At 50.0% G+C, this 11,184-nt stretch overlaps 1 protein-coding gene and 1 pseudogene across 2 annotated transcripts; both read right to left on the bottom strand.

The window, feature by feature from the left end:
* Positions 1-1,138: 1,138 nt before the first annotated feature.
* Positions 1,139-5,143, bottom strand: HEY1 (hes related family bHLH transcription factor with YRPW motif 1). 2 transcript variants are annotated; one of them, XM_036110936.2, is made up of 5 exons: positions 4,743-5,143; positions 4,412-4,487; positions 4,202-4,285; positions 3,829-3,910; positions 1,139-2,918 (listed from the first exon to the last, which is right to left on the bottom strand). In XM_036110936.2, the coding sequence occupies exons 1-5, from the start codon at positions 4,829-4,831 to the stop codon at positions 2,335-2,337; spliced, it is 915 nt and encodes a 304-aa protein (XP_035966829.1). In that variant the 5' UTR covers positions 4,832-5,143; the 3' UTR covers positions 1,139-2,334. The 2 variants fall into 2 exon arrangements, with proteins under 2 accessions (XP_035966829.1, XP_035966830.2); XM_036110937.2 differs by lacking the exons at positions 3,829-3,910; positions 4,202-4,285; positions 4,412-4,487; positions 4,743-5,143 and adding an exon at positions 3,366-3,806 and having other exon boundaries at positions 1,139-2,920.
* A 5,454-nt stretch (positions 5,144-10,597) lies between these two features.
* Positions 10,598-10,709, bottom strand: LOC118547451 (U6 spliceosomal RNA; annotated as a pseudogene).
* Positions 10,710-11,184: the final 475 nt, after the last annotated feature.

The raw sequence follows: 11,184 nt of genomic DNA, 5'->3' as shown, positions 1-11,184 counted from the left end.
CATCACAGCATTATGACAGGCAGGAAGTGTCTGCACGGAACAGGCGGTGCTCAGAACGGAGCCGTGCATCCCGGGAGGGACCAACATGGGAGGCTGCATAGAGAAAGTCTGAGTGGGAGCTGAAGTTTGAGACCCACAATCCCAAAAATGCTGCAGCTTCCATTCCCTTTGGAGAGACCCAGAAGTCGCTGCTCAAGTTCAAAGTCCAAACTTCTCTCTGCCTTCCTGTCTTCGTTTTTTAATCAGAGCAGTGAGGAGGAGCTCAGCGGTCGGGCAACGAAAAGGCTCTATTTTGTCATCTGCCAGAGTGGGTTTTCTCCCTCTCCTCCCCACCAACCTCAGGATCAAGGCAAACTTCGTCCAAGCCAGGAGACAGCACTCCTTAACTGGCAGGACTACTTTTCAGGCATTGGGAAGGCACCGTTCTCCCCCGAGGCCCACATTACTGCCTCTGTTCTGGCAGCGTTTTGTTCTAACCTAAAGCATATGTCAGCTTCCTCACTGCACAGCTCAGGAGTCAACGGCAACTAAAGGGTTAAGCAAATTCCTTGAAACAAGACAAGGAAAGCGCCCTGGAGCTGTGCAGGTGCAGAATTACAGCCTGCCACTGCTCATCATGCCCAATTCCCAAGCCCCTGCACGGGGTTTCAGAGAGAGCGACGCTTCGCTTTTCTTGTTTTGCAGTTAAAAAAAAAAAGAAAGAAAGAAAATGAAATAAATTTTCTGTTCTCTTAGCACAGAACTATGCACACAGTAGCTGCTCTCAGGAAAAAAAAAAAATTTTTTTTTGTTGAGTGGTCAACATGGTTTTAAAAGATTTCATCAGAGTTTTTTCCCACCCTGCATGTCCCAGTGTGACTTGAAGCTTCCTAGCCCCCACATGGCCGGCTCAGGGCAGATCGCCTAACGGAACAGTCAAAGGGCTGTGTCTCCTGGTGGGAGTCAGGCCAAAACTCTGCACCGTAATGCAGTCACCTTCTTCAACAGCAAAGTCACACAGTTTAGAATTCCAAAAATAATGAAGTCATTCAACATAAGAAAACTGGTGGCCAGGCAAAATGAAAATGAGAGAAAATTTATCTCTTCTGAGCCAATAAAGGGAAAGGCCAAGGCTTGTAAGACATATACAGCAGAACAGTTTGTTCTTCCTTTTTTATTTAGTCACAACACATCAGTACAACAGAGGCCAAACCCAGTTCAGTGGAGGTCGTTTACATTACACCTGCTAAAAGAATAAACCTGTAAAATGATGCTTTTCTAGCCTGAACCAAATTAAACCAAAAGAAGGCCGCAAAGCCCTTTTGAATATCTCAACAACCACATTTCCATGCACCGAAAAGGAAAACACAACATAAAAATATCCAGTTAAAAGAAAACCTAGCAGTTCCGGGAAGAAGTAGGCTATGCATTTAACAGGTTCCACTGGACTGTTCCATTGACCGCTTGCCCCCTGAGATCACTTATCCATGTCAACACTTGTGAATTTGAGATCCGTGAGATTACAACTTCACTGCATTGTTTGGGGCCGGTAAATGCAGGCATATTCTATGCAATTACCTTCTATCTCCTCCCCACCAACTCCAAATGGGGATCTGGCCTACAAGTGGCTCTCTCCTACCTAAGCCAGAACTGACAAATCCTGGCAGATGACAGCAGTTGGTCGTATGGACTCAGAGCCCCTGATGGTTTATACACTCACCTGACTGCTGCAGGAGGCAGAGAATTAACTCATTTTCTTTCTTGGATAAAGCTGATCATCTGATTTGTCAACGCTTTGTTCAGAAATATAAAATTCAACATAGATCCTCCCCCACCCCCCACCCCTGCAAAAGAATATTATTTATACAACACCTTAATTGTCAAAATATTAACAAATAGCATCATGTTAACATTGAACTTAGTGGTTTGGAAAATTAATTCTAAAAACAGACTTCAACTATACAAGAAGAAAAACAGACCAAAATACTAAATGTTAAAATTCCCCAAACTTTGAGGCGAAAATGGGATCATTCTCAGACAGAGAGGTTTACAAAGTAATGAGGCATAGAACAAACCTATTACCAAGTGTTGATTTATACTCACTATTTCAGTTTAATGTTTGGAACAAAATTTAACAACTAGTTTTTTAAAACTGCTAATACGTGACGTGATAAAAAAAATATTAAAAAAAAGAAAAAGTAAACCAACAAACCTTTAGTCTTTCAACAAAATTTATCTGAAAGTGTACCTTTTTCCTTTTTACTTTTACTGACGACTTTAAGGTGATGTTGGCAACAGCCCAGCTCAGCTGGGATTGTAAGTGTTCCCTTCCCTCAATTCTACAGCATCAGTTCTTTAAAAAGCTCCAATCTCCGTCCCCCAAGGTCTATAGGGCTTGCCAAGGTTTGCTGCCTGCGTGGGTGCCGAAGGGCTCAGTGCATTGGGAGACAGTAGGTGAAAGGAGCCAAAGGAGAAGGGGAAGGCCGACAGGGAAGCCACCGAGGAGAGCAGGGGCGGCGAGAGTTTGGAGGCGGAGGTGACCACAGGGAGCACCGGTCCGAGGCCGCCGCTAGGGGGCGCCCGCAGAGCGGGCGCCTCCGGATGTGCCGAAGCCAACCTGCCCTGGTGGTGTGGTTCCGTGGGCGAGGCCGTGGTGCCAGTGTTCCCGTGGCCGTTCTGGGGCAGCAGCAGGGGGTGCGCGACCTGCGGGTGATGTCCAAAGGCGCTCCCCCAGGGAATGTGTCCAAGGCCTGCATGGGCGCCACTGGCCGCCTCCCGCTGGGAGGCGTAGTTGTTAAGATGTGAGACCAGTCGAACTCGAAGGGGGTCAGAGGCATCTAGTCCTTCAATGATGCTCAGATAACGGGCAACTTCTGCCAGGCACTCCCGAAACCCCAAACTCCGATAGTCCATAGCAAGGGCGTGTGCGTCAAAATAGCCTGAGGGAAAGAACAAAAGAAAAACCTCAAGGCTTTGCTCATTTCCCGCATGCCTTCAATACCAAAGGCAGCTCTTCCTGGCAGAGAAATACCTACAACCTTAAAAACGGCACATACGGGTTCTTATGAAGGTCCAAATACTCTGGAGTCGACCAAAGTCTTTGCATTAATCAACAGGAGAAGTATGTCTTTGCTAATTCAAGTTCAAAGCCCAATTAGAAGCTGCTGAGCAGAAAGTGGAATTATACCCTACCAGCAGATGAAACTATGTTCATTCCTTTAATGTTTTCCCCCAACAACAACAAAAAATACATCAAGGACAGAAAAACCACAGAGCAGTGAAATTCATTAGACACACAGATGTAAGTTATCATCATGGAGCTTTTAGGCACTTGGTCCTGAGTAAAGTATTTTCCGGCTGGAGACAGACACACAGACCCTGGTCTCCTATCTTCTGTTAGGGTTTCTCTAATTAACCACAACAGGTTTCTTTCCTCAAGAGTCATGTAGGAGCTTTCTTTTTTTTTTTTAAATGCTGTCAATAAAATTATAACCATATACTTAAAAAAATAAGTCTTTTTCTCAAGATGTCAATAAACAAATGTGGTGAGAGCTACCTGATTTTAATCAGGACTGTCACAACTTTAGGGCACCTCACACATAAAAGGTATTCTCCAAGAGAAGGTGCATTAGCTTGCTCTGAAGAGGACTGGGGTGATGAATTCACTGGAGAAAATCCTCTGTGCATTTGAAAATGCCCTGACAGGCAACTGTACACGCCACACCATTCTCTCCCCACCCCCAAAGCACACAGCAAAAAATAAGGCAGCGACCGCACCAACGCTGGCCTGCTGCAGCTGCTCATTCTACCCAGAACACTCAGGGCCGCCAGGACACTAGTGAGATGTACCTTTCCCTCCCGCAGTGTGCAGCATTTTCAGGTGATCCACGGTCATCTGCAAGATTTCGGCTTTTTCTAGCTTAGCAGATCCCTAGAGAAGAGCATGGCAAAAAAATAAAAATAAAAAAATGATTGGGCACCAAGTGCCTTTGGGGAACAGCTTAAAATAGATATGCATGTATATGCTCTGCAAATCATAAAAGTACAAACTAAAGCAAAATGGGTTGTCTTCGCAAAATATGTTGGAATCTGTATATGATTCATCTCTGGCGCAAGCAATATGGTCATTTTTCGAGACACAGATAAGGTTGAGATTAATGAGGGGAAGGATTCCGAAGGTGTGGACAGCTACGCTGAGAGCTCTACCCACTTTCTCCATTACCTGTTTCTCAAAAGCACTGGGTACCAGCCGCCTCAGCTCAGACAAACTGTTATTAATCCGGTCCCGTCGGCGCTTCTCAATGATCTGTAGAAAGCGGACAAAACAAAGGAGGATATTTCCATCAAGACTGTAAATTTCAAAATGAAGCAAGGTAGTTCTTTCCATTAATTAATAACAAAACAAAACAAGAAGCACTGGAAAGAGACTCACGCCTCTTCGTCGTTTCCTGGCCAAGATCTGTGAAGATGTAGTTGGGGACATGGAACCTAGAGCCGAACTCAAGTTTCTGAATGAGGGGGAAAAAACAAGAATCGCTGTTAAGCGAGGGGATGTGATACGAGGGGTCTCCCGCACGCCCTCCCCGCACTCAGACTGTTTTGCCAACTTGGGTTTGGAAGCGCTGGGGGGTCCCTCACGCCGGACGGTGGCCGGACCGAGATGCGCAGAGGTCAGTGGAGGGCACCGACGTGCCCCGGGCCTTCGCCCGCTGTCACCGCGGCCAGCCTCCTGCCCGAGTTCCGCGCTGCCGCGGCCAACTCACCCATTCTCATCCGCACTCTCCTTTTCCACTTCGATGGTCTCGTCCAGCTCGCTATCCGAGGAGCTGTACTCGGGGTGGGCTCGCTTCATGCTGGCTGCGCGGGGGCTCCGGGGGAGGGTCGGCGCGGCGGGCAGGGAGGAGTTAACAGCAGCGGCGCCTCTCCGCGCTCGGGGGCTCGCGTTCCGCACACACTGATCCCGCTCACGCTCTGCCTCCGGTTAAAATTCAACCATCCCTTTCCCACGCTGCGCCCCTACTCAGGTCCCGGGGGAGGGCAGGAGGGGTGGAGGAGGCGGGCGAGGGGGCGGAGAGGCGGGGCGGCGGCTCCTGGGCAACAGCCTCCCCTCCGCCAACCCGGCTTCTCGCTCCGTTGATTGGCAGCCGCTCCGGGGACGGACCAGAGCGAGGCTCGGGGCGAGGGCGAACCCCGCCCCCGCCCTCCACGCCGGCCCCTGCCCGGCGGCGGTGCGTCGGCTCCGCGGGGGCTCCGCTGGGTCTCCGCTGGGTCTCCGCTGGTGGGGGGGGGCGGGGGGATGGTGGGGAAGAGGAGGCGCGGCGGCTGTGGGTCGGCGGCGGGCAGGCGGGGGAGGCCGGGCCGGGACACAAGCCCGCCGACGGCCGCGGCCCCGCCCCGCCCCGCGCGCCCCGATTGGCCTGGCCGCACGCCAGGGCCGCGCCTGCAGCGCCGCCGGTGAGCCGCACGCGCCGCGGGCCGTGGGAAAGTGCCGGCGCCACGGCCGCCAGCCAATCCGGGCGGCCGGCGGCGGCGACGGCGGCCGCGCTGGCGGCGGCGGCGGCGGCGCTGGGCGTCCGCATGAATGGAGAAGAATGGGCAGACGGGGGAGCGGGGCCGCGCGAGGGCGCGCCGGCGGGGGCTGGGCGGCTGCGGGCCGGGCCCCCCGTGTGAACCTGTAATCGGAGCCCGGGCGCCGGGCGGCCCCGGAAACCGCCGCCCTGAGCCGCGGTAAATCTCGGCTGCGGGGCCACCCGTGCCCGGCGGCGGGAGGCGCGCGCCGCTGGCGGAGCCGGGCCCGATGCACCTGGCCGGGTGGCGCGCCGGCCGCCCCGCGGGGGCCGCAGGGCGCCGGGAGAGCAGAGCCCGTGCGCCGCCACAGTGGCCACCAGCAAGACGTGGTTTCTGGGGATGTCCTTTTTCGTTTTGGGGGGAACCGTGTCCCCACATGCAGCCAGTCTCGCTTCTGCAGCGCTTCCCATCCTCCAGAGTGGAATGAGTACCCTGTGCATCTAATTTCCGGGCAAGTGGAACGCTTGTTTTCTCGGCTGACTAGGTGGAAAAAAAAAAAAAAAAGACCCCTGGGGATATCCATTATGGGTTTTTTGTTTTGTTTTGTTTTTTGTTTCCAGGCTTTGGCGGCCAGATCCTCTCAGCGGGCGACAGGGTGGCGGGGCTGGGCATTTGCGTCTGAGGCCGCCCTCACTGCGGGAATGCAAGTCTCTGACCCTTACACACACGCGCGCATACACACACACACACACACACACGCACATAGAGCACATCTCCGGCTTGGGTTCTTGGCGTGTACTGGGAGCTCTACGAAGTTACCGAAGTCCTCCAGAAGATACTGGGGGTAAAAAATTGTGTATCTCTGGCCTGATGCCCTATTCGAGGATTTGTAGAAGCAGCCGGATGGGTGTTTTGAATTTGGAAATCCATGGTTCTCTATCCCTTACAAAGGAGCAGAGCAATTGGTATTCCTCCCGGGTCCATTCTTTGGCTGCTGACCTTGCAGTCCTGTCAGTGAGGGAGCACTTGATAGATATTGAGGATAAGAAATATTTTCTCACTTTTACAAATAGCCTCTCCGTTTCTACCCCTCCTTAATTCGTGATCCCAATGCCATCTTAACACATTTTAGGCGCCACACCCTCTGAATGGCCTGAGCCTAATATGTGTGTTCGATTTTAACCCCTCACCTCCACATACATATTATTCCACCTCCTGACTCCCACTGAACTCTTACTTCACCTTCACCTCCAGCCCCTCAGCCCTTCCTTCTGGCCTCCTCTGCTTCCCTCTCTAGGCTGGGTCCCTCCATCATGCCATGTTGGATTTTTTTCTTGCTGGCACACCAAACGCCCTTGCTGCCTGATATCCCCCTGCATGCCACTTGCCAGTTGTCCACCCAAGACCAATCCCATTATCTGCTTACTCTGCCCATACTCACAGGTAAGAGTTCTTTGGGGGTTGCCAGAGGTGCAGCCTCCCAAGCTCCTTTCCAACCTCCACAGTCTTCAGTCAATCATATCGCTCACTGCCACCTGCCTCTTCCCCCACCCCTGGAACCTAATGGTCCCCAGGCATAGGAAACCCTCCACCACTCCCCTCTGCCTTCCAGAAGTCCCTCTGACATTCAGTTTCTTCCCCCAACGTGACAGGCCACCTACCCCAGAAATTAGCGTGTCCACTTCCCCTCTGTGATTCCGTGGTCCCCAGACTCTGGAATCTACAGTGAGTGAGCCTTTCCTGCTTTGGCCCATTCTTAACTGCCTTGCAGGGCCATGGGCAGGCTGCCGATAAGGCCTGAGAATGTTGTGGTGACCCAAGAGTGGTACGGCCCCCACCCTCCTGGAACTCACATCCTCGGAGTTGGGGGGGGGAAAGTTAGATAATGCGTAGGTGAAGTCGCTGTAGATATGCTAATGTTTGGAAGCACCTTTTGCTAGGGAAAAACAAGGGGGTGAAGATACTTCATGAGGTCTGGAAAGGACTTTTCTGAGCTTGGGAAGGCACTTAAGAACTAGGCAGTTCTGTTAGAGCCACAAAAGAAAGGGCTGAGGCCCTGCCATGGGTAGAGAGTTGGACTGAGAGTATGAGGCGCGGTTTTCCACCACTTGCAGAGTAGAGGGGATTTATCCCAGGAGGCCTGGAGTAAAGAACTGCTGTAAACTTCTTAGCAGTCCCCAGAGAGCAAGACACACCCTGCAAAAGTGAACCCCTCTCCAACCCGAGTGGGGCTGTGTAGACCTGGCCCCTCAGGAAAGGGCCTTTTCCCAACATCGGTGGGGAGGGAGTGTTTTTCATAATTCACCCGTCCTGTGGTACCAGCCTTTTCAGATTTGCACACAGGCCCATTTCCCTGCCTGTCTGTGGAACCCGGGTTTATTTATCCACTTATATCCAGCGGGTTACCTTTCTCTGTGTTCTCTTGCAGAAGGGATGCTGCAGACGCCCTGGAAGAGATAGATACTCCATATTTCGGAATTCACTCACAGGGCCAGGCCAGGGTGGGGCCTTCCCACAGGTGAACCAGTGAGACCTCCAGAGGGAAAGAGCCCATTCTCAAACTCAGTTCCAGCATTTCTGTATGAAAGAAGATTAAGGGTGGCCAACTGGCTGGAAAGGACAAAAACAGTGGCTGGGTAGGGGACCGCCCAGGAAAAAGCCCTGAGTCTTCAGTTGTCTATTCCTCAGAGGTTTGGCTACTGTCAGGGTCCCCACCTGGGTGTCCTGGATGAGGCCCTTTCTCTGTCAGTTTGTTAGTGAGTGCAGGCGATCATGACAGTAAATGCTAGAAATGGTATGCAGGAAGGCCGAGACTCTACCAGCGCCCCCCAAAAAGAGAGGGGCTGCCTCACTCTGGTCTTTTAGGCAAGTTGCTTTATCCAGTCTGAAGCAAAATACCTTTGTTAAACTCACTTTTTGGTGAAGTCAGCCAGTGTTTGAGGCATCTGAGTCTTGCTTGTTTATGTAGTCACTTGACACACATGTATAAAGCCCCTACTCTGTGCTGGGCACTGGGCCAGGCCTGGAGCAATGAGCAGAAAAGCCACAGTCTTGGGGCGCCTGGGTGGCTCAGTCGTTAAGCGTCTGCCTTCGGCTCAGGTCATGATTCCAGGTCCTGGGATCGAGCCCCGCATCAGGCTCCCTGCTCGGTGGGAAGCCTGCTTCTCCCTCTCCCACCCCCCCTGCTTGTATTCCCTCTCTCGCTGTGTCTCTCTCTGTCAAATAAATAAATAAAATCTTTAAAAAAAAAAAAAAAAAAAAGAAAAGCCACAGTCTTGATCAAGCTGCTCACAAGAGTGTGTGGTAAAGATGCAGTCAGATCAGCCTTGGCTGCATGACAGCGGGCAAGTTACTCAACCTCTTTAAACCCTGATTCTCATATCTGTAAAATGGGGATATTGATAATGATTTTCCGATGCCACAGATTACATAAGATCAGTTCTATCAAGCGTTTTAATGGTGCTGGGCCAAGAGGAAGCACTTAATAAACAGCAGCTGTCGTTATGAGCTATTAATATACCTGATTTACCAATGAGTAAACTGAGCACTGGGTTACCCCTCAGTTTTCTTCTGATAACTCTGTTACACATCTAATGAGGTTGAAAGGAGGACAAAATAATTCTCTACTAATTGGATATATTAAAAACAGTCTCGGGCGCCTGGGTGGCTCAGTTGGATAGGCGACCGCCTTCGGCTCAGTTCATGATCCCAGGGTCCTGGGATCGAGTCCCACGTCGGGCTCCCTGCTCAGCAGGGAGTCTGCTTCTCCTTCTGACCCTCTCTCCCCTCATGCTCTCTCTCTCACTCTCTCTCTCTCTCTCAAATAAATAAAAATCTTAAAAAAAAAGAACAACAGTCTCTAGAAAGTAATATCCTTTAGAGATGACGAGAAAGAACCAGTGCTTTTTGCTAAGAGCACTAGATTATTTTGAGCAGAGCTTAAAAATAAGCATCTGCTATTCATTATTAGTGAAAGTTGTGCTTTTTGAGTTTCTTATTAAGGAACATCCCCTGAGCATGCGGTGCTATAAATTTGTGTATAAATAAGTTGCATAGTTATGGCGTTCAGAGATGGCTCCTTTAGGAGAACACCCCAAATCAGAACCCGCAAGACGGAGTCGCCCAAAACCGTCCTACCAAAATTTTGACCGAATGCCAGTTTCCCTCTGTGCCTCATGCTTGCTGCCCTCTGTGGATGCTGCCTCGCGCGCCAGATTGCCTTGTGGCCTGTCATGCCACGCAAAAGTGCATTTCCACTATCAACTCCCCTAATTGAGGTCAGATGTAAGACGCCTTGGTGCTCGCTCCGGGGGGATTGCTTAATTGGAAAGCCGGCAGGCAGCGGTGTGGTGCTGGGGAGGAGGAGAGCATTCCAAGCTGCCTGCTGGGTTTGAGGGACCCTTTCCTAGCTGTGCGCCCTTGAGCCCAAGGCCATACCTCTCTCCTCCCAGCCTGCTTCCTCATCTAGAAGTAAAAATAATCCCTCAGCTTTTGCTTTTTTTTTTTTTTGAAAGGGAAAATGAGACAAAGCATTTTGTAAAATACTGCACACATGTTACGTCTTATTGCTTGAGTTATGATGATGGTGGTGGTGGTCATAACACGGGCTGCTCATCCTGAGCTTTGTTGGGCCACCTAAGAGGATGCTTCTGTAAGTCTTGCTCCTGCCAGAGAATTCCTTCAGGATGAGCCACTCCGTCTTTCAAAAGCGGCGGCTGGGGGGGGGGGGGGGGCGCGGGGGAGGTGGTAGTTAAAATGCTAAAGTGAACTTCACAGACCATTAATCTCTCAAGACTCTGTAAATAAAAGACCATTAATCTCTCAAGACTGTTTTCAAATACATTTGGGAAGTTCTTGGAGATCTCAGGACACAGGAGAGCATGAATGGGTCTGAGAAGTCCTTAGTAAGGAATCCTCATTGGCATGAGTGTCTAACTCAGCAACTCAGCACTTCCCAAACTTTTGACCCATAAGAAAATTAAGCATAAGTGAAAAGCAACTTAATAAAAAGTATTATTGAGTTCTGGTAATATAACTTCTGCTTTGAAAGTTCTTTGCTAACTAATCTGTGAGACCAATTCCTTCGAGAAATTTATAAATACTTTTTTGTTTCAATATGGGACACTTGACGAATTTTGTGTTGTTACCCTTGTGCTGGGGCCATGCTAATCTTCTCTGCATAAATTCTTTTTAATAACAAACATTTTTATGGCACTTACCGTATGCCAGGCACAGTTTTAAAAACTTTATATATGATTAATTGAATCCTCACACTAAACCAGGAAGGAGGAATTATTATCTTTCTTAGTTTTCAAAGAGGAAGACCAGGCAGAGAAAAGTAGGAAATTCGCCCAAAATCATATCTGACTCCCTGCTAGTGGTTTGATTCCATGACGCCCTCTTTTCCTCAAAGAGTAATTTCCAGAGCATTCTTTTCTCAATTAAAATGATGCAAATAGTAATTTACAACATACTGTTTGCTCAAAGTAATTCAAATACTAATTTGTAGTGTATTCTTTTCACGATTTAAATGATTCAGCTACTTTTTATTTCCAGACTTTCAAGACCGCTCTGGATACAATTGAGATAAATCTTAAGGTGTCACAAAAGCAAGTTTGTGAATGACTCCTCTGAACTTGGGCCCAGTTGCCTTCAGGGGAAGAGAAGGCCTGTGTTCCTAGTCGCCTAGGTGCCCAT

This window comes from Halichoerus grypus, chromosome 5 (assembly GCF_964656455.1).
Source record: "Halichoerus grypus chromosome 5, mHalGry1.hap1.1, whole genome shotgun sequence".
In the NCBI taxonomy this organism is placed as follows: Eukaryota; Metazoa; Chordata; class Mammalia; order Carnivora; family Phocidae; genus Halichoerus; species Halichoerus grypus.
The sequence above is the reverse complement of the archived record's forward strand: the minus strand, read 5'-3'. Positions and strand labels throughout refer to the sequence as shown.